General features: G+C 41.1%; 2 protein-coding genes across 2 annotated transcripts; one reads left to right on the top strand and one right to left on the bottom strand.

Moving 5' to 3' along the window:
* Positions 1-881: 881 nt before the first annotated feature.
* On the bottom strand, positions 882-6,257 carry LOC134615980 (gastrula zinc finger protein XlCGF7.1-like). Its single transcript, XM_063460704.1, has 2 exons — positions 5,984-6,257; positions 882-2,044 (listed from the first exon to the last, which is right to left on the bottom strand). The coding sequence occupies exon 2, from the start codon at positions 1,916-1,918 to the stop codon at positions 944-946; it is 975 nt and encodes a 324-aa protein (XP_063316774.1). The 5' UTR covers positions 1,919-2,044; positions 5,984-6,257; the 3' UTR covers positions 882-943.
* Positions 6,258-15,218: 8,961 nt separating this feature from the next.
* Positions 15,219-17,271, top strand: LOC134615974 (nuclear factor 7, brain-like). The gene is made up of 2 exons (XM_063460690.1): positions 15,219-15,334; positions 15,436-17,271. The coding sequence occupies exon 2, from the start codon at positions 15,453-15,455 to the stop codon at positions 16,839-16,841; it is 1,389 nt and encodes a 462-aa protein (XP_063316760.1). The 5' UTR covers positions 15,219-15,334; positions 15,436-15,452; the 3' UTR covers positions 16,842-17,271.
* The last annotated feature ends 10,001 nt before the right edge of the window (positions 17,272-27,272 follow it).

Here is a 27,272-nt window from a genome sequence, read left to right as displayed (position 1 = left end):
GATTACTCAAACTCTTTCACAGATAAGATAAGATAACCTTTATTAGTCCCACACGTGGGAAATTTGTTATCTAATTACTAATACGTTAGTTATAAAAAATTATAAGAAGAAAAAGACAAGAAAGAAAGAAACTCAGACCGAGCAGAGCTGCTGTAACAGGCTGCCGCACACGGGGGGCGCCGTGATGAAGTTCTCTTTCATGTGTCTGCGTTCATGCTTAGTATGATCACATGATTGTGAAAAGGTTTTGTCACAGTGTCTGCACTTGTATGGTTTCTCTCATGTGTGGACTCGTTTATGCCTTTCAAGCTGACGTGCACTGATGAAGGATGACCCACACTGATCACAGACATGCTTTTTAACGCCACTGTGAAGGAGTTCATATTGTTTGAAGTCCTTTGAAGTGGTGAAGCCTCTCCCGCATTCTTTACAGTAGTTCATTTTGTCTCCAGTGTGTCTACGTTGATGTATTTTCAGAGTCCTTCAATGACTTCAAGTTTTTCCACAAAGGTCACAACAAAAGTCTTTCCCACAGCGATGACAGGGTTGAGAACTTGATCCATCTGTGTCGCTCTGCTTCTAAACAAAAACACAAAGACAGTGTAAGTCAGTCCTTCAACATTTTTATCCTGAACGTCACCTGAAATAAAGAGCATCTCTGCCAAAGTCCAATTACATTTTACTGTTTACATTATCACACTCAGCTCAATTTAATGTGCTATAAAAACGATAAGAGTAAAAACATTAAAGTAATACTAGTTTAATGCTACAATAACAATAACACAATTCTCAAACACTATCCCTAAAAACCTGTGATTAGAGTCTGAATAATCATTCAGAGCTGCCTTTCCATGCAGTAGAATTGCTAACATGCTAACACAATTTGATGAGCAGAGTTGTTTCAAACAGTCGGGCTGACAAGATAAAAATATAAATACATACCTCACAGTAACTGCACTTGTAGAGTCTTTCTGGTGTGGATCTGTTGGTGTGCTTTCAGGTAATGTGGAGATTTAAAAGTCTTCTCACACAGGTCACATTTATAAGGTCGTTCCTCAGTGTGGGTAAACATATGACGCCGTAACTCTGTGTTTGTAGTAAACTGTTTACCACACTGATCACAGCTGTACACATCATGTCTGGTGTGAATGCGTAGGTGAATGTTTCGGCTCCCTATCCGGCTGAAAGTTTTTCCACAAACGTCACAGCTGTACGCCTTAATTCCAGAGTGGGTAACAAGATGACTCTGTAAGCTGTGACTGTGAGTAAAAGCTCTGCCACACTGATCACAGGTGTACGCTTTAACTCCACTGTGGAGGAGTTGGTGTGATTTTAAGTGTCCAGACTCGGTAAAAGACATTCCACACTTGTCACAGCTGAACGGTCTCTCTCCAGTGTGGATTAGTTGGTGTGCTTTTAAGCTTCCAGACTGGGTAAAAGACTTTCCACAGTCTCCACAGCTGAACGGTCTCTCTCCAGTGTGGATTAGTTGGTGTGTTTTTAAGCTTCCAGACTGGGTAAAAGACTTTCCACAGTCTCCACAGCTGAACGGTCTCTCTCCAGTGTGGATTAGTTGGTGTGTTTTTAAGCTTCCAGAGTGGATAAAAGACTTTCCACAGTCTCCACAGCTGAATGGTCTCTCTCCGGTGTGGAGGAGTTGGTGTGTTTTTAAGCTTCCAGAGTGAGTAAAAGACTTTCCACACTCGTCACAGCTGAATGGTCTCTCTCCAGTGTGGATGAGTTGGTGTGTTTTTAAGCTTCCAGACCTGGCAAAAGACTCTCCACAGTCTCCACAGCTGAACGGTCTCTCTCCAGTGTGGATTAGTTGGTGTCTTTTTAAGCTTCCAGACCTGGTAAAAGACTTTCCACAGTCTCCACAGCTGAATGGTCTCTCTCCGGTGTGGATGACCTGATGCATTTTTAGGGAAGCTTTCACAGTGAAATCTTTCCCAAACTCGTCACGGTTGTATTTTTTTCTTCCACTTCTTTCTTCAACTAAATTGTCGGCCTCCTGAGAGAGCTGACTTCTCGAACCACGTTGGTCCTGCAGTGACAGAGATACAAACAGAGGCAGTGATTTGTGGGAAATACATTATTCTAACCGGCCTTTTATTAGTGGTATTTTGTGAGCTTTTATTAAATAAGTATTTATACTTATTTTCATAAACACATTGCAAATGTGCTCATGAGAGTTGGCATTCAGTCTTTTGAGTGTCAATGCAAACACGCTTACAGACACATAAATATTAGACTTGTTTCTAGGGCAAAGATTAGAGACATTTGGCTGTGCCTGTACGCCTGCCCAGTGAGATTAGGACAGAATGTACTCTGGATGTTTCAGAGACGTGTACGAGGAGAAAAAACAGCAGGAAACACATAGAGTGTGAGACAGTGAGGACGGTTTTCAAGTGTTATAGAAGTCAAGTAACTGACGCATATTATGATATCTGCTTACGTATTGTGAGGCTGGACTTCACACTACAAAAGTAGTGTGATGTGTGCTTCCTAGTTGAGATCTCTGTAAGTGAGTGATGCTGCAGACCTCTCCCGCATAAATGTAATCAATAAATCATTGTTTGACTGGACTTCTCTGGAGTGTTGGTTGTTTTTTCTCGAACTCAAATAAAAGGATCGGGACAGTGTGAAATGCAGTCGTGAAACAAACTGAACCTTCAAACTCCCTCCAGTAACACTAGTTTTAAACCCGAGGCTGGTAGTGATGTGAAGTTTGCTCTAAGGCTACGTTCACACTGCAGGCGAAAGCGGATCAAATCCGATTTTTTTGACCCTATGCGACTCATATCCGATCACGGTATGACAGTGTGAACGGCACAAATCCAATATTTTCAAATCCGATCTGGGTCACTTTCGTATGTGATACTGAATCCGATACATATCCGATGTTTTAGAAAGCGACTGCTGTGTGAATGGTCAAGTCGCATTAAATCCGTCTTTTTACGTCACTGACACAAGACAGATGCCAATTATCAGCGCTGGAGAATCGCCAGACATCGCGAACGATTCCTGGCCATCCGGTGAAACTGTTGGGAAGACCACGTTGGGGAAACGTGAACATTTTATTTGTACTGTATTTTCTGCAGAGTCTGACAGAAATCTGCAGCTATCCTTTGAAGCACTGCTCCTCTAAAACAGCAATAAGGATAATTACTAGGTTATCTACATTATTATGTAAATAACAAAATAACTTAAAGCAAAAATTGGGAAACATAAAGTCCGAAGTCTTTATATTAAGGGCAATCAGTCAAACAATACTGTTTGCTCTAGGTCTAAACAGAATGAGTTGTGTGTGACATCTTCTTTTGCACATGCGGGCCGCTTTGAGCGTTCACACTAGAGCGTGTTTGATGTCGCATTTTTTTCGTAGTGTGAACAAGCAGACAAAAAAATCGGATTTCATCAAAAAATCGGAATTGAGCATTAAGACCTGCAGTGTGAACGTAGCCTATTTATTATTTATTTAGCCTTTTCTGTCACAAGAAGCTAAATAACCTCCCTATATATATATATATATATATATATATATATATATATATATATATTAGAGATGGCACGATACCACTTTTTTATGTCCGATGCCGATACCGATATCATAAATTCTGCCGATATATGCCGATACCGATATTAATCCGATATAGTGTGTTTTTTAATCAATAAAACTTTTTTTTAATATCTTGCTGCATTTTGTATAAGTTCATACTCAAGTCTAAATAAACAACAACACTAAAGCTATTCTGTTATACCTGTATGTAAAAAATACACTGCACCCAAAATATTTCATTGTTCAGCAATACTGATCAATCTAATAAACTTAAACCTACTCCATCCTCCCTATTCTGGTATTTTAAAGAGTACTTAGCAGAAATATTAAGCAACCTAACTAATAGGGTTGCAAACTCCCAGCAAAAAAAAAAAAAAAAAAAAGGGAACCACCCCCCACCCTCCACCTCATGATGCTAAATCGACGTAATCAACTTTAATTTGATGCAGTGTGAAAAAAAAAATGCACAGAAATAAATTATTTTTCAAGAATAATTAAATAGATTCAACATCTTTCTTCTACAGAATTGCAGACTGCACAGATGGTATCTTCCCAAAGGAAAAAGTACTATAGCTTACTAGGGTATATTAGACTTAACAGTTACTATATACAGTAATGGACTTCTATACATTTTACATCAGATTAAAACTTTGGGTGTAAGATTCAGATAATTATTTATTAAAAGCTAGACATTTTAAATGAGAATAAGAAAGAAAGGTATGTCTTTGTGCCCCCCTTTTCCCTGTTAATGCCCTATCGGCCCCCCTGGCTAAACTTTCCGCCCCTGCACAGTTACCAGCCGTCAGCTACGTAGAAAAAGATCCTGGACTAGAAAGTAATATTAAATAAATTCTAACGACAGCTTATCAAGGTTAAACGTGCTGCTGTTGTTCAGCCGCTGGTTTCCTCTTTCTGGTGCAAAGTGGGCCAAACACAAAGAAGAGAGACGGACTCGCGACAGCCGATCAGCTGATCATTAAGCAGTTTCATGAAGTAGCGGCAGGAGAGGGAGAGAGAGAGAGAGAGAGAGGCAGTCGCTCCATATATCGGTTGTTAAGCTTAAGGTAGGTACGCTTTACAAACATTCAGAGATGAACTTACACACTTGCTTTACTTCTCTCTGGGATAACTTCCTCGGAGATGAAATGCTGGTTTGCTAGAGAGGCTACAAATACACACAGCCTCTCTATCACGTGAGCACACTGCTCCGACGTGCTACGGTTATGAGCCGAGTTACGCCGTGTCGCAAGTTTTGTGAGGTGCTTTTTTGATATTTAATGGATCGGATTACATTTTTTATTTCTCACCGATATCCGATCCAGCAATTTACATCAGTATCGGACCGATACCTAATATCGGATCGGTCCATCTCTAATATATATAGGCCGAGGGAATCGGCCTGGACCATCAGCGCCGAAGTGTCCACTCTGGCAGTTGCCCGCGCCTGATGGCCACCCATATGGCAAGCAGCGGTGGCGCAGCAGGCGTGGGGGCTCAGAGGCAGCTGGGCAGACGGCCGGCATGCAGGACCGATATTTTGGTATCGGATCGATACCAAAATATTCAGTATTGCACACCACTACCATCAAGCAGTGCGGCTTCGTAGCTGAGCAAAGTCGTACTGAAACATCTGACAGATTTTAGAGCACCGTGTACATAAAATCGTTTCGAGGTCAGTAAACACAACCAGAGTTGCATAAGGCACGCGGGATTATAAGGGGCGCTGCCGATTTTCAGAAATATCAAAGGATTGATTTGAAGTGCGCAGTATTTTCCAAAAACATGGTAATAACGACGGCCTGCTAGCATGCTCTACCAAAAATAGTGTTTTGTTGTGTATCTGATGGACGAAAGTCAAACCAGTTCCACACCACTGAAGTTGCATTTCTACAAACCAGTTTTGGTTCATCCGTTTCTTTAAACGACCCGCCATGTGCTTATGTAAACATATGCACTGCGCATGCGCGTTTTACCTATATTCTATCGCAATATTTCATTTTCCTATCGTTGCCTAAAATTACAGGTATTACCGTGATCGGTATGATACAGCCCAGCCCTACACGTGTCAATATTTATGTCTCCAGATTGTTTGTATAGTGAGCCATTAAGACTGTACTCTTGGTACAGTTTTTATTTTTGCTGCTTTTGTCTTACACTGTCAAACAAACACAGATTTGCAGCGTTTGTATGTGTGTGCAAAAGCAAATGTGCCAGGCCTCAAAGACAATGGGTGGTTTGCACAACAAAAGCAGGATGTGAATCGAGCATATGACCTGTACAAATGTCAGCAGGGGTGATTAACACCTCGGGACTTGCACCAGAAAATAAAAAAGTCAGTAATTCTAGTAGGTGTTGGTTTCAAGGGATTTCTGCAAATTTGCACAGGGTTAGTAAATCTAGTGTTAAAGTTAGCTCGGTGCTTACCTTTAGATGAGCCCACAAACCGAGAGAAACTCCGTGATGAAGCTGGAACTCTTTCCAAACAGGAAACAGGTCAGGGAGCAGAGACCCACGTGGTTCACGCTGATCTCAGCTACGATCCAGGAGACAAGGGTGTGCAGATCGATGCAGATATCGATCCAAACGTTGGTAGTGGTATATGATCGATACTTTAGTTTGTTTCTCTCCTGGAGGTTCACTATTTACTCGCTGTGGATGAAAAAGCAGCTCTGTCTGTGTGAACACCTCTTCTTATGCGGCAGACGCGCTTTGCTCCGCCCCCTTCTTCCTGCCCTGCTGGGATTTGTTACTGTGCCGTCACGTGACTCAGATGCGCTCAGAAGACGCATTTGGACTGCAGAGAGAGAGAAAGAGGAGCAACATGTGGAGATACTTTATGACTGTAAATGAAAATGCTGGAGAACAGCTGGAAGGCTGTCAAGCCACAGGGGACCACAACAAGCTGTAGAGTTCAGCTTGTTTTTCACACCTCAGTTAAATGCTTTGACTGAAGTCTCACTGCACACACTCAAACTTAGTGTTTGTGTACACCTTGGTCATTATAACCTGACACTGATCAGTGCTGCTCTGACGACCACACTCACATCCATGTAATCATTTAACTGGGATGATCTGGATTTACTGCACAATGCTGAATGTGTCCTTACAGTACAGGGAATAACTCTCTCTGTGTTCCTGTAGAGAAACTCTGGGTTTGTGTGCTGACGAGCATCACTCACAGTATGACACAAAGGCTCACTCATACCTTTCCACACATGTGACAAATTCAAAAAGATGCTGAAACCTTTAGAACATCATAAACTACACATTGTTGTACTCTTTTAGGATGGAACAGCTTTCAGATTTATTTACTCTTAAAGGATAAAAGATGTTTTTAAGAATTTTGCACTCAAGAGGAGAATGTTTAAATAAGTCATGTAAATGAGAATTTCAAAGTTGGTGGCTGCAGTATATACAAATTGGTGTATCTCAAAAATAAAACTATGAAGACTCTCAAAATTAATTTGGAAACTGTTTTATGCAACTTTTTTACATTTACAATTTTCAGGGATGAACCTCTGAAATTACTTTAACTAGAAATTTGTGTAAAAATACCACTATTGCAATTTATGTAGTTACTGATGACTTGATTCATACATATGATTAAAATTTGGGATATAATGGTTGTATTGATGTATAGCAACTTAAAATACTCCCAGAAATGGCACTACAACATGTAAAAATATAAAGATGAGCTCAGGTGGACTGGGTTCTTTAGTAGGTCTAAAGGGTCAAACTGCGTCCTCACATCATGAATATGAAGGGTTGTAGTGGGAGAAGGTGGTGTGAAATCCTCATAGCTGTGGAGTGAGGAGGGGGCTCCTGTGGGTGAAGTCTTTGATGGTAGTGATGGCTCTGTGCTGGTGGGAGTGGGGAGGTGGGGGGACGATGGACCAAAGTGTCTCTATTGTTGGGGAAGGTGGAGGTGTCAAGGCTGCTTGATGGCTCATCAAACCAGCAGTAAGAGTCGTTGAGGGTGTTGGCCAACAGCAGGTTGTCAGTGGAGTGGGGCTGTGTGCTTATATCCTTACTCTCATTTCCCTTAGCGTATCTGTAACATGCAAGTTCTGTCGGTGCTGTGCTACTGGAAACTGAATTTCCATCACACTATATGTTGTGATGATCTCAGTGCAGTCATGGTGTGTTCTGCAATCCTGCTGAATTGTGTTCCAGTCCCATCGACTGTGTATGAGCGTACAAACACGCGTGTGGCGGGGATGAATCGGAATGTCTTGAGCCTCAGCATCACAAAACCAGGATGACCATAAATGTTTCTTGTCCTGTTGGATGATGATAAGACTGTGACATGGGATGCCAGCTTTGGTCTTGTGATGAAGCAAAGCTCAGGAAGAAGTGTGATTAAATGGTAGCCACATGTGTGCTGCTGAGAAGGATGTACAGGTGTACCTGCTGCCAAATCCAAGCCTCCTCAGGTTAGTTGTAGCTGCAGAACTCTATAGGACTGAGGCATCTGATTAATATATATATATATATATATATATATATATATATATATATATATATATATATATATATATATATATATATATATATATATATATATATGTATATATATATATATATATATATATATTACAGGATATATTACAGCAGTGAGCTTGAACTCTGGGTCAAAGATTAAAGTTGCAGTTATTTATATTTCCTATCACCTTAAATCTTCACTCAAAGACAAGTATCTTTGACAGTGTATATATAGATGTATCATATATATGAGACAAATATTGTTCGTCTAATATGTTGGCATTACTAAATTTGGCTCATTGCTTATATTTGTGTGGAAGAAGCAAATGTACGAGCTGTGAAAACTGTTTCTGATAGAATTAAGAGTAGACTGATAAATTAAATATTCCTTTATTGGGTGAGAAAATCAGACCATGTCATAACTGCTTTAAGTCACACAGAATAGATATCAGAGCCTTAAACAGGCTGACTTCTGCTAAATGGGTCAAACTGGGCAGAAAGTAAACAAACACATAACATCCTTATAGAATATGATGTAACACTATAGATCAACTTACCTCAGAATATATAAAGCATATAAACAATTACAGCAATATGATGCAACAAACACAGCAGTGCTACTAATCCAAAATACTCAAAGCTTCATAGAACTGAAACAAACATTTATTTTTAGCTCCATTCTGCTGCTGATACACACTTTAGGTTTCTGAATATTAAACTTGTTTCTGCCTTTCATAGTGTGTAACTTGAAGGCCCTGAGTACTTTCTCCCACACTGAAAACACTGGAATGATAACATTATCTGAACATTACCTAATAAGACTGATTCAGGACAGACATTAGTTATGTTAAACTTTCCTAGCAGTCCTTCACAAACAGGGAACAGTCTGTCTATTCTCTCCATCTGTCAGCTGCTGCTGGCTCTTCCTCCTCCTCTTCCTCACACACTGCTGAGTTTGTCCTGGTGGATCATCAGGGGTGCAAAGCCTCATAGATGATGTGCAGCAGTGGGTCCCTCAGTCTGTCCTCACTCTGGACACTTGCAGTCGTCACACATGGAAATCAAATGTGTGATAAGCTGCAGGATTCAAACACAAGTGTAACTTATAAATACATGTTCATACTTTTATTACACAATCAGAGAGAAAGAAACAGAGAGAGAGTGCAGGACAGACAGACAGGTGACAGTCTCAGGTGTATACACTGCTACAAAACAGCACAAGAGAAGGAGGATTTAGTGTTTGTGTTATTACGAGTGCTAAACAAGAAGAGTTCCAGATGGTCCAGTGGACACATGTGTGACTCCTGTGATTAAAGCATCTTTCTTTCAGCTTAACGAGTGAACCGTCAGCTCGTTCAAACACACGTTAAAGTCCGTTTGGCTCGACACCACCGAACAGAGGCAGCAATATAACACAGCTAACATTAACAGTGCAGTGAATCCTGCTTGTGCCGTGATATTCAGGACTGCAAACCGAGCAGCATCACTGACTTTCAGCTTGTTGTGTTTGTGGATATATGACTGACTTTAATTATCCATAAAATCATCACATTCTCTGTAAGATTAAGGTCAACTATGGTATTATTATATTTTAAAGGCTTTAAAAGCAAGTAAACGCTGACAGTACAGACTTCGCTAATGTCACATAACTTTGCCGACATGTGGCCAACAGTAATCTTTTAATGTTCTTCGTTCTTAAACATTCGCACATAAATAAGTGACATAATATTCAGTACTTACTTTTGACAGTTCACTCTTCAGCAGCTCCCTTCTGCCGTTTTTTTTCGGCAAAATGATCCACACCCACCGCTGTGCTATGAATTGTGGGATTTATGGGACCACGAAGCGTGCACCGGACCACGCTTGATATTTGGGGAAATCGACGGCGCATTTGGAGTACACTTTGAATTGGGACAGGCGTCGTCGCGTGGCGGTGACGTATTCGCACTTGAAATGCTTACTTCAAGCGTGCAGTCTCTTAATTGGGTGATGGCAAGCTACATTGTAGCCACAGCCACCCTGGGGCGCACTGACACTGCCGGACACTGGCACCACCGGGCCCTCTGACCACCACCAGTAGTCAACGGGTGAAGTGTCTTTCCCAAGAACACAACGACCAAGACTGTCCGAGCCGGGGCTTGAACCGGCAACCTTCCGATTACAAGGCGAACTCCCAACTCTTGAGCCACGATCGCCCCATATAAGCAGAAATCATATCGATCCAGAGGCACATTTATCAATTCAAGTAGACACAAACCTCAAGCTTATCAAATTTATTATCATGTAATTTATTAACCAACTGGATGAAAGATCAACCAAACATATTTGCAGGAAGTAACAAGGAATGAATATTGGGTAACGGTACTGAACATGTCCTGAGTGTGTTTGGATGTTAGTGTGCACGTGTGTGGGAGTTTTCTGTGAAAACAAACTTGTGTGACCTTTTTGCCACAGTTTCTGTGGCTGTGGGTGCTGTCTGTTGATTGAATGTGAAATGCTTTGCATTAAAGAACTCACAGGTCACAATTTGTTTTGCTGTGCACTGGCAGCTGACGTCCCTGTATGTCAGATCTTGGGAAATGAGAACTGCCTGATGTATCCTCAGTGGATGGAACTGATGGCCCATCTTTAGCATCTCCTGAACTGCTTTCTCAACTGCTTTAAACAACTTGATTGCCATTTCTGCCTTTTCAGAATCAAAGAGACTTTATTAATCCCAGAGGGAATCTGAGTTGTCATAGCAGCTAATATACAACAAACATCAAGCACTCATATAAAATTGTGCCACACAGTAAACAGTTCTGCAGCATCTGAAATTTCCCGTTGCTGACAAGACAGTTGGTGCTATTTCTGTGCTGTCCTCTTGAGGGTTCATCCCACACCATCCAGTGGACCCCTTCTGTGGCTCGCCGTTTCATGTCCCAGCAGTGAATACTAGTTTGAACAGTTCAGTAGAAAACATAAAACAATTCCCTCTCTGTCTCTATTGAAAGCATCACTGCAAAAGTGGATTGTGAATGTGCCCTCTGCATGTAATTGAGCACTGGTGACAAGTGCTGCCAGATTGCTGGTGGGCCCTTAAGTCTTGATGGGGACACTGTGCAGAAGGACGTTGGATGGGAGGATGTATGTATATAAAGCACATCTGTGTGCTGGTGTGATGTTCTGAAGTGGACTGCTTGTATCTCTGTGCTATATTTTCAGAGCTCATTTTCAGAGGTCAACATGAATCAAGTCTTCATGTGCTTTCAAGCCTCGTCTCTTTTTTGATTGTTACTCTGGATGTTTTGCCACTGGGGTCATTCTTGTGCTCCTAATCCACTACTGCCTGCTGGAGATAAGTCACTTGACTCTCTGCATTGTACTGGATGGAGACTGGGAAGAGAGATCCTTGCACTCAGAACATTCTCCGTACATGCAGTTTGTTTTCTGTGTGATGGCTTTCACAAGATCATCCAGATCGACAGTGATCACTTTCAAGTGGTGAAGCTTCTGCACAACAACCCAGATTCTCATGCATTTTGCACATATATGTGTCCCAATAAGTCTCGAGGGGAAACAAGGTGCAGTTCAGTTTCTTTTCTTTCCTTGATATTATGCTGTGTCTTTCTCCACCTTTGCATTGACTTCATATCAGTATTTATTTATATCACAAAACTGAACATAAATCTCAACAACTCGAGTAATTTCAACTGTACAACTTAAAAATCAGGTAAATAGAGTAAAATCCACAAGGTTATTGTTTAGGTTTGGTTTAGGTTATTGTAATGTCCTGTTTACCAGCCTGGACACATCATGTCGTTCTCACCTCCAAGTTATACAAAATGCTGCAGCCAGACGACTAACATGTTCTAACAAGCGAGCTCACATTACTGCTATTTAATCTGCTTTATATTGGCTCCCAATAAATTTCAGGATTTGTTTCAAAATTCTTGTTTTAACACCCAGAACTCTAAATGATCACGTCCTAGATTATTTATCTCAACTTCTTACAAAATATATGCTGCTCCTTGTCTCCGTTCACGGACTCATGATGTGTTAGTTGTTCCCTGTACACGACTAAAGACTAAGTGTGACAGAGCCTTTCAGTCTGTGGCACCAAGGCTGTGGAACAGTCTGCCTCCACAACTACGTTTAGTCCACTCTGTGGATTCTTTAAAAAGATGTTCAAATGTTTCTGTTTTACAGGCTTTCTAATGACAAACATTTTATTGAATTATTATTTATTTATTTTAAAACTACCTGTTTATTTTACTGTCTTATTGAATCTTTATTTCCACTTAATGTTCATGTTTATTTGAGCCTTTTGTGTGAAGCGCTTTGTGACCGCTGTGAAAAGTGCTTAATAAATAAACTTTAATTACTTATCTCTGAAAATCAATCAATCAATAATCAATCAGTGAGTTTGTGCGTTTGAGTTTGTGTGTTTCAAAGATGGAGGCCACGCTGCTCTCAGAGGACTGTGTGTGGTTGTAAACGTGTGAGCTGCTGCTGCTTCTTCCTCACATGTTTGATACGTTTCATATTTCCAGCTGATGCTGATCACACTAACCTTAACATCACAGACCATCCTTTGGTTCTTCTTCTGTTCCTCTTTGTCAGGAGAATTATTCTAAAACACTTCTTCAGTTGAGAATCAGAGATGAGAAACACAATTTTACTTGTAGTTGTTCTTGGCTGATAAACACAAAACCTTTTTCCTATAATTATTTTTCATCTACAATGTAGATTTTGTCTCTTTTTTTTTCTTTTTTTTTTGCATGGTGACCTGCAGAATCACCGCTCTCACAAATGGAGGCTTAAAAGTTACTTCATCTCATATGTCATTGTACTGAATTTGAGCAACCTTAAGCTTAATGCAGATTACTGTTACACAACGCACACACACACATATAGACATTTGCGCGCTTTTATAATTTGTTACGAAGTAATTACGGCTACTTTTAAAACCAGTCTAAACACAGTTCCTTTCGGCGAACTTTAACCTATTTTTTCATTATCATCATCATCATCATTTCATTTTTCAATCATATTGTTTCATTAAACCTCTGCGGCCGTTTTATGTATCAAAATAGTGTTTCTCACCCTCAGACGACTCACTGGTGGTTCGGATCGTCAGACTGAATCCCACCGCAGTGGACCAGACTATAAACACCGGTCCGGACCCAAATTCTAAAAGGGCTGTGCACAGACTTTGGTGCTGGCTTCCCACGGCATCAAGACTCAGTCCGCCACATCCTAGAGCAGAGTCAAAGATAACAGTTCTGATGTTTCTGCTCCGGCTCGAAAGAACCAAAACAAATGTCAGGATATTTATTCTAAAACACTTCGTCAGTTGAGAATCAGAGAGGAGAAACACAGTTTTACTTGTATACAAGGGCAGCACAGAGCATCCACAGTGAGAGTGAGGGCTCTGTGACATGCGCTCTGAAACTGCCCTGGCCTTTATTTATACATCAGTGGGTGTTTGTTCTTTACATTGGAATGTGGATGTTTAGGTGTGTGTGTGTGTGTGTGTGTGTGTGTGTGTGTGTGTGTGTGTGTGTGTGTGTGTGTGTGTGTGTGTGTGTGTGTGACCCCATAAACGACTTCCCTAAACCTGCTGGCCTGGAAGTCCAGCAGTTCATCTGAACAAAAGGCACTTAGCCTAAAACAGATATAGATACGTTTATCATACCATAAAACAATAAGACAAGGTACGACCTCTCCCATGCTCCTAGGATGTGGGGGGTGAATACCAGAACACTCTGGAATCACACAAACCTCCTAGGATGAGACATTCTTTCAATATACTATCAGCTACATACTTCTACACACAAATGATTACATGCAGCATTCTACCATAAGTAAACCTATATAATTAAAAGATTGTACTGACATTCTATTGACACTCTTAAACTTCCTGTGTGGTGCCTTTCAAATTAAAAGCCCTCCCTGCCTGTAAAGACTGGACTGTGCTGCAGCTGGTGGAAACAGTGTGTAGGTGTGTTGCGTTTGATGGAGGACTGAAGTGTGTGTCCAGCTGAGCTCTCTGTGTGCTCATATATACAGATGCTGATAAACACATGTTTGTATTTGGACCCTGTTACTGATCAGGACCTGCTGTGTGTTTCCTGTCCACAGGTCTACAAAGAGTCGCACTTCCTGCTGTGGTTCAGATGTTCAGCGTGTTGCTTTGTTTCTCACATGTTGGCTCCACGGTCTCTGCTGCTGTGGACTGATGTCATGCAGCAATACAGCTGCTGAACATCTGGCCTTGTTTTGCTCCATCAGCAGATATTTGACTTTTAGATCACATGATATTTGCATGCAACCTTCAAACACGTGTGGAGAATTCATTATTTCTTTGAGAGATTTTTTAGTAAATAACAGAAAAAAGAAAGTAAGAGAAAAGCAAAACTTTAATTCTATAAAAGAGTAAAAATTCCACACATGTAACTCACCACTGTGTGAACATCACAGGGGAGAAATCGTTTCTCTGAGTCAGAGATGAGCGTCAGTAACACAAAAGTAACACTCAGTGTCATGCAGTGACTTTTACACAACCAGATCAGATGAACCAACTCACACTAAAACATGCATTTTGCTGCACTCTTTACACTTATTTCTTTTCTTTCTGCTCTTTTATATATTTTGTAAAACCACAAAACATATTTTATATCAGCAGCAATTTTTCTCAAACTGCTGCATCACAGCTTTCATGCTCTGACCTGCATGTGAAATGAGATAAAAGCTCTTTATTAGTAACTTTTACAACTTCTGTCAGGTTAATGTCTGAACTTTGGAGTGAAACACACGTTAGTTACAAGAAATAACACCACTGTCTGTAACAATGTGAATCCACCTTAACACCACCTGTGTGTGTGTGACTGCATTACACTCCCACTGCTGGGAACCTGAACAAGAACCAGAACAAAGTCTAAAATAGAAGCTGACAAACAGCTGCACCACCGAGTGACACTTTATTGATAAACTTCACAACAGGTTTCATGTTGTGACCTGTGGAGGTGAAAAGACACAAAACCTGCTTTACAGTTTTTGAGCTGCAGGCAGGATTGAAACACACCTTAGTTAAAAGTCAAACAGCAACATTTGTCTCCTCCCCTCACGTCACTCAAATGTGACAAACCAGGAAACAGGAAGTTCTTTGTCCACAGTAAAGAGAGACACACAGACGATCAGACTGAGTTCAGACCAAACTAGCAGCTTCCTCTGAGTGAGTCCAGCTACAGGAGAGAAAAGTGGAAACTCCAACACTGCTGCTTCAAGCTGCTGACGCTCCACACACTGAATGTGAGTTTGAGCAAAAACACGACTCAAAGGAAGTTTCAGTGAAGGTAGTAGAGGAGGGAGGGGAGCCAGGACTGACTGTACTTCCTGTCTGCTGTTTTCAGCTTCACTCACAGACTCAATGGCTTCCAGATCAGAGGAGGATCTCTGCTGTCCGGTCTGTCAGGAGGTCTTCAGAGATCCTGTTATTCTGTCATGTAGCCACAGCTTCTGTAAAGACTGTCTGAAGAGATGGTGGAGAGAGAGACCAACACACGAGTGTCCAGTTTGTAAGAGAAGATCTTCAAAGAATGAACCACCTTTATGTCTGGCTTTAAAGAACCTGTGTGAGTCGTTCTTACAGGAGAGAGATCAGAGAGCTTCAGAGGCTCTCTGCAGTCTGCACTCTGAGAAACTCAAACTCTTCTGTCTGGACCATCAGCAGCCAGTGTGTCTCGTCTGCTATGTCTCAGAAAAACACACCAATCACAGATTCAGACCCATCGATGAAGCTGCACAACAACACAAGAAGGAACTTCAGGAAACTCTGGAGCCCTTAAAGAAGAAGTTAAAGGTTTGTGAAGAAGTTCAAGTGAAGTTTGATCAAACAGCAGAACACATTAAGGTCCAGGCCCGACACACAGAGAGGCAGATTAAGGAGCAGTTTAAGAAGCTTCACCAGTTTCTAGCAGAGGAAGAGGAGGCCAGGCTGGCTGCACTGAGGGAGGAAGAGGAGCAGAAGAGTGGGATGATGAAGGAGAAGATGGAGGCTCTGAGCAGAGAGATAGCAGCTCTTTCAGACACAGTCAGAGCCACAGAGGAGGAGCTGAGAGCTGAAGACGTCTCATTCCTGCACAACTACAAGGCTGCAGTGGAAAGAGTCCAGCGCTGCCCCCTGCTGGATGATCCACAGCTGCCCTCAGGAGCTCTGATAGACCAGGCCAAACACCTGGGCAACCTGACCTTCAACATCTGGAACAACATGAAGGACATGGTCTCCTACACTCCTCTCATTCTGGACCCAAACACTGCTCATCCAAACCTCATCCTGTCTGAAGATCTGACCAGTGTGAGAGGAGGAGAGAGGCGGCAGCTTCCTGATAATCCAGAGAGGTTTGATGTGATCCCCTCTGTCCTGGGCTCTGAGGGCTTTAACTCAGGGTCTCACAGCTGGGATGTTGAAGTTGGAGACTGTGCATATTGGGACCTGGGTGTGTTAGCAGAGTCTGTGCAGAGGAAGGGAAGCATACTGTCTGGATTATGGTCAATATGGTTCTCTCAAGGTAAATACTACACACTCTCACAATCAACTCCTCTCACTGCTCTCTCAGTAGAGAAGAAGCTCCAGAGGATCAGAGTGAATCTGGACTGGAACAGAGGAAAATTGTCGTTCTCTGATCCTGATACTAACACACACATACACACCTTCACACACACTTTCACTCACAGGATGTTTCCATACATTAGCACTGATGATAAAGTGAAGGTGTGTCCGTTGAAGGTGTCAGTGTCAGTGGAGCAGATGAGTTGAGGATGATGATGTTTCTAATGTTGTTTCCTGTCAGTGAATTGAAGCTGTTAAACTGCAGCTGTCCTCCTGCTGCCTCGTTGTTCCAAAGCTCTTTGTTTCTCTTTTAGTTCTCACTGTTTCTTTCTGTTTCTGCTGTCCACCTTTTCACATGGAAAATCATTTCACTGTTTCTCACTGAATGACTCCCCAAACTAGATTTGAAATTCTATCAAGTTTCTAATCATTACAAGTGATTCATGTTTCTATTTGATGTGTGTAAATGGAGATGATTTAGTTTGCTGGGATATGGACTGACATGTGTTGAATGGGAGGAGCAGTTTGTTGTTGTCTTCTTGTCTGTTTATGACAACAATAAATATGTTGTTGAAACAATGATTCATGTTTAACTCCATATATGAAATGTTTCTGATCTTTGAATTCTGTTTGATTAAAGACTTTCTTCATGACACAAATGAGATTTCAGTGTATTAATAGAACTAAATAAGCTCAGAGTTGAAAGGCTGCAGTATTATGTACGTGCTTCACTGTCAGTATCTTCAGGGGGATTCAAAGGGAAACATCAAACTGCTGTAATGAGATAAACTAGTTGGGCTGAACACACTTATCTGTAGTTTGTCTCCATCCAGGATCATCAGAATATAATGAACATGTGTGAAGAGCCAAAAAATGCTGCTCCCCTCTCAGCATGATGAGCTCCAGCCTTTGTTAACAGGACAACAGGAAACATGAGACAACTTTCAGAGACAGTAACCAACTGTGGCCACAAGATGGCAGCAGCTGATCTGAGATCCTTTATTGGACAGAACGACTCTGTGACGTCATCAGAGAGACGGCCTTCACTTTGATAGATCTGACGTCATGTCTGCACTGCGATGATGAAAGCTGATAAACACATTGTTATTGATCCATGAAATCACCTCTGTCCTCTCAAGTGTAGCTGTTTACAGAGCTAAAGAAGTCCTTCATCATCAAAACAGACAAACATGGATTTTCTGTATTAAGTGACGTCATCCTCACTCTAACCTCTTACATACATTCTGTTCAGTTTTCCTGCTGTAAGAAATAAACTGTGTGCAAATATAAATGCAGGGAAACATCCATTAATCACAGGTGAGCCGTTTGTTTCTGACTCACATTAAATGAGGCTTCAGGTGTAAATACCTCAGAAGTGTTTGTGAGTTCAGTAGAACCAGACCCAGTCAACCATCATGGCATCCACAGCACTACACAATGCAACAGAAAGGCCTTCATCATCTGCTGAAGCACCTCTGAACCACGACGCTCTCCCTGCATCTAAAAGCTGTTAGTCAGGATGAGATGCTGCTGTGATCGCTCACAGTTTACCTGTGAGATCTTTGTAAATATTGTCTTTGTTTGTGAAGGAAACACCTTTAGTCTGTTTTTATTTGGAGTGCAGATCTGGGCGTCCATCACTTTAACCTGCACACGTTTAGTTATTGAGTGGAGTTGATGTTTGGCAGCATTTTATAAGTGACAGTTCATGAACGGTGCAGGAACAGAGGACGCCTGACCATCCTACCTGTGTCAGTAAGAAAACTTTCATCACAACTTCACAACTTAACACAACTGAAACCTGAACTCTGTGTTGCATAGTTTACTAACAGTGTGTGCTAACACTGAAGTTAGCAGTTTGTTTCCTAAGAGGTGCTGGGACAAACCACAGTGAGCGGCTACAGAGTTTTAGTTAAGGTGGTTCTAATATGTGACCTGTTGAATTATTTACAGAGATTTATTTTTCATTTAAAGCATCATTTGTGAAGTTTTTATGAAGTTTAGTTCTTTTATGTTCTTTGTGTAACGTTTAGATTTTCTTCTCTTGTGTTTTAACTCTTCAGGTTTCCTGTAACAGAGATGTAAACCACCGTTTTCTGATGGTGCTGCACTGTGACATAAACACTGTCACTTTATTAGGTACACCTCGCTGACTGCAGGTTATAACCCCTGCTGGAAACATCCCACAGATTTTGATCCTTATTGCCATGACAGCAGCACACAGCTGCTCCAGATGCTGCAGGATGCTGGTCAGGGCTCTAAAAGTAAAACTTTTATGAATAAAAGTTTCACTTTTAGGACGATTATAATGATAAGTGGGCTAACTACTTTTTACATACAGGTCAGTGACGTATCCGGCTAAAGTAGTTAAGGTGTTGGACTAAATAGGATAGCTGTAATTGGGTCAATGCGAAATACTGGCATCAGTGTGTATTTAGGCTGTGTTTTGTGTTGTTGGGCTTGTTTTTTTGTTTTTTGATGGAAATACACATTGATTATCAATTTGTTGTGTTGTTGTAACTGGGAATATCCATCCTGTTATCTTCATCTTTTGTTCTTTTTTAAAAATTAAAATCTCATAAAGTTTGGGTCATAAAAAAATAAAAAAAAAGAAATGATGCTACTTGTATTCCATCATTTTAACATTGAGTCAAACCCACAACATGTATTTGACTTGAGTTTCTCTTTGTGTGTCCTCAGTTTCCCAGCATGCTCTGGCTGTGGTGGTGGAGGTGAATGAGGGGGAAAGGTCTGTCCAGCTGCCCTGTCTGTACTCAGGTTTTATACCTGACAACTCCACAGTGATGTGGACTCGCAGTGACCTGGATCCCAAATCTGTATATCAACGAGGAGGAGGAGGAGACGATGTTAGAGGACAAAACCAGTGTTACAGCAGGCGCACATCAATGAATCGTCATTTAAATCAACTGTATTGATTCAAGGAAACATCTAAAACCTGCAGGACACTGGCCACCGAGGCCTGGAGTTGGACACCCCTGCCCAAAGTCAACGACAGATCATAAGTCAGTACTACAGACAAGGGTCAGAGGTCAAATTAAAAAAAATAATCTTAAATTGTTGTGAAAGACTTTATGAAGTCAGCAGCTTTTTAGACCCAACCTAACAGTGGAAACAACAAAACATGAACAACAAAGCAGCTCCTACTGTTACAACCTTTGGAGTACGTGAGGTCCCTTTCTTTATGGTCCTTCAGCTGCTGTGCAGAGATGTGGGCTCAGCCACACTTATATGAATATATTTACATAATATATTTATATCACTAACTGATGTTTTAAACATTGGGAGATCTTTTTAAAGTGTGTCAGAATCAATGTTTTATGCTAATCAGAGATTTTAACGATCTGATCATCAAAACATTCATTATAATATTTCAGTAGTTTGTAATTGTAGCATCCTTTTATAAAATAATCCGTTCAATTTGCATTAAAAATAAAAGGAGCGAAAAATATTATTATTGTATATGATCACTGGTTACCAGAGTCAGAGGTCATGGATGTAGATGTAGTCATTCGGGTCCAGTTACCATAAGAATGATTGCAGCATCTTATACAGTTGATCTTGTTGTTTCTTGTCCTCTCAGACCAGCAGGTGGAGGTGAAGGTGGAGGAAGGGTCAGACTCTGTCATCCTGCCGTGCAAAACAACACATCACAACTCATCACAGTCCATGAGTATTCTAACAGAAATGATGAGCTTATAACTCAGGATGAAGTTTACACAGACCGAACAAAGATAAATAAAGACCTGCTGAGAACTGGAGACCTCAGTCTGACCCTGAAACAGCCCACAGAGAGAGACACAGGAGGATACATCTGCACCATCTACAGGGACAAAGATATCCTGAGACAGAAAGTAGCGCTGCAGGGCAAAGGTCAGTGTAATAAATGCAGGTCAGAGGTCAATGTTGTAAACAGAGGTCAGAAATCAGAAACCATATTTTTTGTTTTTCCACAGAACCATTTCCATCTTGGGCAAAAACTCTCCTGGTTCTCATGATTCTTCTTGTGGTTTCTGGAGGTCTTTTATGTCATTTCTGTTTCATGTCAGGTGAGTCTCTCCTACTGCACTACCCATAATACCACTGGTTAGCAGGAGTCATCTGCTGGCTCCTTGAATGTTCAGAGCAGACACATGAGGTCTTCATGGTCTCTGTGCTGATGTGTGTGAGACATGGGCGACTGTGGAGGCTCAGTCTGTCTGTTCTTCTGCTCTTCATCCAACATGTCTGCAGCACTTTACAGGACGCTGCAGACTAGTTACCAAAGAACGAGTCAGGAACACATCAGGAACAAACTGAGACACAATCTGACTGAGACTAGAAGACAAGGAGGGGACAGGGAGGTCATGTGACCATCACAGCTGCTGCTCATGTCTGTACAGTTAATGTTGTGCTTTGTTGTTTTCTCAGTTTATAAGGTGGAGGTGGAATCAGGGGTGGAGTCTGTCCGGCTGCCCTGCAAAACTTTAGTTAACTTCCTCAAAGACCCTAAAGTGGAGTGGAAGGACAGAATGAACAGGAAAGTCCATGTTTACCAGAACGATTCTGAGCACCATGATGACCAGGACCAGATTTACAACAACCGAACAAAAATGAAGAGAAACTTACTGAAACCTGGAGACTTCAGTCTGACTCTAAAGTACCCCACAGATGGAGACACAAATACCTACACCTGCAGTGTCTACAGCAAGAAGGGAAAGGAATCTATTAAGAAAGAAGTGGAACTAAGAGTCAGAGGTAAGAAAGGTCATTGTGTACAGGTTTTTTCTTTTTCTTTTTTTCATATGATATCCAATTGTGATAGTTGAGTTCAAGGAATGGAGATGTATGGTATATACCTTACCTTACTTGCTTCAACCCAAAATCTCAATTTGAATCAGTCAAATGAGGCAGATAGTGTTTATTGTGTAAATAGATGGGTTTAGAATTTAGCAACAATTTTCTGTAAGTTAAGCTCTGCTTCTAAAAGAAATATTTTCATAAAATACTGACAGATGATCATTTGCCACACATTATTTCAGGGTTTAACAGTCTTGGTCCTAAATCCTTGTACTGGATAACTGGTGACCAAACAACCTTTTTATTTCTGTGCTGGGCAGGCTGAAGGACCAGTGAGTGAGGTGTGAAAGAGGTGACTGACATGGGTTAGTGACACGGGGGTTCATGATGTTCACAATGGTATTTTATTAGTTGTTGGTTTAACCATGGATGAGGCGATGGCTGTTATTTTCTTTTCAATCACGTTACATGTTCATTGCTGGATTTATGGAAAAACATCAACTAATACTGCATGTCCATAATTATTAAAATGGACATAAATAAAGAATACTTACACTATAATGTTATTTAGAAGTGTAATGCAAAAAAATGAATTTTTACACCTATTATGAATTTTACTGGAATACAAATACTTTTCCCCCCTCAACAGATACAAATACTGGCTGCTTTGCACATCGCTACTCAGTATATACCGTGTGAGTAGAGCACTTATTTGCCCTCCTGAGTCACTTGACTGATTGCCAGAATTGCTTTGAGGCAGACCAGAAGTCTTTTTCAATTGCCTCACTGAGTTCTCCCCTAGGGATGGGTATCGTTTAGGTTTTATCCAATACCAGTACCAAACCGGTACTTTTAAAACGGTGCCGGTGCTTAAACGGTGCTGGAACCGGTGCTTAAAGAATGGGGAACACAAACTTTGTCCAAAAGCCTCTCATGTGTAGCTGTTTTTTTTGTAAAAAGATAACAATGTTAGCCTTTTCTGCAGCTATAGGGCATATATGGTATCACTCTTGGCTGGAAGCAGTGCTTAAACAATGGAAAAAACACAAACTTTGTCCAAAAACCTCTCATGTTTAACTGTTTTCCACTTTTTCTTTGGTCATTTTAGCCTTTTTGGCCAGGGTGAAGGGAGTATCTGCCGTCAAACAAGAAGACAGGCGCATGTAACTATGATGGTGTTTGCTAATTCACCTTACATGCATTAATGTAATAACGTGGTTAGCCTACTCAACGTAAATTACACACAAACAACATTAAGCTACTCACGCTGAGGAGAACGGCTGCTACTGCCATCATCATCGTCATCATTTCTGCTACTCTGGCAGGGCTAGGGGCCAAGACTCTCCTCTTCTGGTTTTTGGGGGATGTTGCTAACTCTGATAACAGGCACCACACCCGCAGTAGATGTGCACGGTGTGAGGTCTCGCAGCAAGCTATCAAAAACGCTCATTTCTCGGCTTTTAACAAAATGCTGTACGTCGCCAGGTGTTTCAACAGATTCGAGGTGTTACCTCCTTTGCACAGTATCAGCTTAAAGCACTTGTTGCAGGCTGCTGAGTTTGCATCTTTTGCTGTGAAGTACAGCCAGTTTTTAATCTGTAGCTCTGCTCTAAAAGAACGTACGTACCTGGGCCCGTCTACTATCCTAGAAAAGGTAAAATGATTGGCTAGAATCCAAAGTGTATGACATCTCAGGAAGAAAAAGCACCGCTGCTTTTCGGTCTGGTTACTACCGTTTATGTCAGAACCGGTACCCATCCCTAGTAACAAGTGTTTATTTGAATTACTGTTGACTTCTTGTTAGCTCAAAGCAGTCTTACCACTGTCTTCTGACCTGAAACAAACAAACAAACAAAACCAACCTAAAAGCCTTTCAAACGCTCTTCCTGCTTTAAAAAACTGAAATGAAGCCTGGTAACTCTTACTTCCAGAAACCTTTTGCAATAGGTCAACCAGATCCAATTTTATTTTCATATTAATAAGGTTTTGAGATAATTGTCTCCTCTCCACCTGATATTTCTGACAGTGCAATATCACATGCTCTATAGTTTCTGTGTCTCCACAGAAGGCACATTTCCCTGCATTATGTTTCCCAATCAAGAATAATGTAGCATTTAATCCAGTATGTCCAAATCTCAATTTTGATATGATCATCTCCTCTCTCCTGCTCCTTCCAGTGGTCCTCATTTCTCCTACGCCCTTTTGTATTGTATACAACCACTGTCCTCTCCTTTCCTCCTCCCACTGCTTTTGCCATCTACTCCTCAGTTCTTGCTGTATTATACTCTTCACTTCAGCTTGACCAAAACTAACAGTCAGGTCAACCATCGCATGTTTTGTGGCTTGCTTCGCCGCTCGGTCTGTCATTTCATTCCCCAGTATTCCATAATGGGCTGGAATCCATAGAAACACAACTGTAAGACCCATCATGTTTATTCTGAATAGTGTTTGCTGAATTTCTGCTAGAATATCTGCTCTTGCATCTGAGTGACTACACAGTAAACTAAGCAATGATGCCCTTGAGTCTGAACAAACAATAGCTTTTAATTGCCTCATATCTTCCACCCACTGAATCGCCAACAGAATTGCAAGCAATTCTCCAGTGAATACTGAGAGTCTATCTGTTGAAAGATTTTATTATGTTTATGTTTAGAAGTACATTTTGTTTAAGGTTTTATAGATGTGTTTGCTCTTTTTATTAGAGAAGTTACGTTGTGCAAGCTTTGTGTGCATTCCAGAGCTCCCTGACTTTCACACCCACATCCTGGGATCATGGGAGAGGTCACACACCTTGTCTTATTGTTTATCTCATATATGCTTAGAAGTATATAGTCATTTGTAGATTGAAAGAATGTCTCATCCTAGGAGGTCTGTAACAACTCTGTGCAGCATGAAGAGGGGAGTGCGTTCACTCCTCCTCAGAGTGTTCTGGCATAGATCATACGTCCCCTAAGAGATGTCGTAACTGCTCTTGCTGATATATGGTATAACAAACACACGTATATCTGTTTGAGTCTAAGAGCCTTTTGTTCAGATGTACCGTTAGATTCCTGGCACCAGCTTTGGGGAGTCTTCCTGGGGTCCCAGGAAGACCCCCACACACAGATACACAGATACACACACTCACACACACACACACAAGGTATTCTTTGTTCACATGTATACCTATAAGATGTCATATGTTAATGAACCTATGCATATTCATGTAACCACAATAAAAGAGCAGTGTTCCGGGAGAGCGGACGAGAGCAACTGAGGTCAAGCGAAGGAACGGCGCCTGTCCAGTTCTCTCCCGTGCACGTTCATTTGTAAAACCTGTCTGAGTGTCATTTATTCCAATCTGAGTTGAATTTACAGGAAAACTCTTTACACTATCAGTAATCCTTTTTCCTATTTTAACCATGAACTCTGGGACCACAACTGCTACACCAATGTGACTGGCTGAATCCTTACATGCATCTGTATATAATTGAACATAACCATAAAACTGGTCAATGTAAGCCTGCACAGTATAGGAATTTAAAATAAATGCCCCATCCTTAGTCTTCTTATCCAGTAGAGTGAAATCAACTATGGCTTCAGGAAGTATCCAGGGAGATATTGCTGGTAACGAAACTCTTTGACAAACGTCCAACTGATCCAGTTTAAATTCACTTGCTCTTCCACCCACAATCCACCCAAAGCTCTTTGATTTCCACCTTTCTTTCTCCCAGCAAGGGTTGAGAACTGCTCATGTTGGGTGATCTTGTCCATGGCCTTGAAGATTTGCCCAATAATTAAGTACAAGTTGTGTTCTTCTCAGTCCTAGAGTTATCTCCCCCATCTCCACCTGCAAAGCTGCAGTCGGAGTTGTTTTAAAAGCACATGTACAAAGTCTTAGCGCCTGATGTTGAATAATGTCTAACTTAACCAGAGTTGTGTCTGCAGCCGAACAGTATGCTACACACCCATAGTCTAACACAGATCTTACCAACCCCACATATATGGCTCTCAAGGACTTCCTGTCTGCTCCCCACTCCCTCCCAACCAACTCAATATATTTAATACTTTTTTGCATTTATCCACCGTTTTTCTGAATACGAACCCCCCATGTCAGCCTTTCATCCAACCACATTCCCAGAAACTTAAATTGCCTAACTCTAAACCATACAACTTTAGCTTAACCACCTCACTAACCCTTTTCCTTGTAAAGAACATTGTCTTGGTCTTATCCACTTATAATTTAAAACCCCACTTATACATTCCACCCTCTATGCCATCAAACACATCATTTATCATTAAAGAAAATAACAAAGGGCTCACTATGCTGCCTTGAGGTGTACCGTTTTCTACCAAAAACCTTTCAGAATCCTTCCCAATCCTCACTTGAATTTGTCTTCCCAGTAAAAAAAATCCATAATCCACCTCTACATCGTCCCCCTAATACCCAATTTACAGAGTTTAATTAGTAGGCCTTCCCTCCACATCATATCATAGACTTTTTCAATATCAAAAAACACAGCAACTACACATCTTTGTTTATTTGGGCTTTTCTAACTTCATGCTCCAAACACAACACTGGATCCATGGTAGTCCTCCCTCTCCTAAACCCACTTTGATGTTTAGAGAGAAAGCCTCTAGTTTCTAAATAGTACGTTAATCTTTCATTTATGATACGCTCCATTACTTTACAAACATGCGAGGTCAAAGCTATGGTTCTAAAATTTTCTGGATTGGTGTCATCCTTTCCTGGTTTCCGTATGTTAACCGCTGTTACTTCTCCATCCCTCAGAATTGGATACCCATACTCCCTTTTTATGCCATTCATCCTTCTAATCATCGACCACACACTGTGTATTTTGGTCTCCCTCCCAACTGAGTTAAAAAAAAACTCTCCAGAAATCCCTCTTTGCTTTTTTAACGGTTAGCCTTACTTTAGCTTGTAACGTCCGGTATCCAACAAGATTCTGAAAATTGTGATTCCGCTTTAAAATTTTAAAAGCCTTATTTCGACGTCTAATCATGTCCTCACACTCCTTTGTCCACCGAGGTACAATCCTCTTTTCCCTTATACCTTCCTTCTTCTTTATTGCCCTACCTGCAGCCTCCAATACTGCCTTACAAATAGAATCGTTTAAATCATCCACCTCAATATTCACATCGATCCTTTGCACTTCCTGATCACTAATTAATCTAAATGTATCCCAATCAGCACCACTGAAACACCATTTCTTGACACCACTCATATCCTGTTTCTCAACACCCAGCTCTACCTTAATCATAATAGGATAATGGTCACTCCCTACAGTAGTCCCTTTTAATATCTCCAATGAACAAATGCCTGCCAAAGAGTCTGACACTAGTGTAACATCAATTGATGATTCGACCCCCGTCCTAACATTGACCCTAGTCCCACCTCCATCATTCAAAAACACATAATTCTTTACCTCCATTAATTTCTGAATCACTGCCCCATTCCGATCATTACTCTTACGCCACAACGTGCTGTGTGCATTAAAGTCCCCACATCAGATTACTCTCCCCCTTAAATTTGCATCAAGTTCCTCCACTGCTAATAGGTTGTTAGCTGGATTATAAAAATTAACCACTCTAATGCTGCCAGTTCCTTCCCATATTTCAAGAAGGATAAATTCCAACTGCCTTCTTGTAGCTACAACTCTATATTGGATCCCTTGTTTCACAAATGTTACACATCCTCCTCCATTACCCTCCTTCATATCCCTCCGGACACTATCATAACCTTTAATAACAAACTCCAAAGTCGGTTTAAGCCATGACTCCTGTACACAGATAATTTCTGGTTTCTTTATACAGTTTCTAATGAATCCCTTAAACTCTTGA

The sequence above is a fragment of the Pelmatolapia mariae genome, linkage group LG3_W (assembly GCF_036321145.2).
Source record: "Pelmatolapia mariae isolate MD_Pm_ZW linkage group LG3_W, Pm_UMD_F_2, whole genome shotgun sequence".
Classification (NCBI taxonomy): Eukaryota; Metazoa; Chordata; class Actinopteri; order Cichliformes; family Cichlidae; genus Pelmatolapia; species Pelmatolapia mariae.
This window is presented reverse-complemented; position numbering and strand designations above follow the sequence as displayed.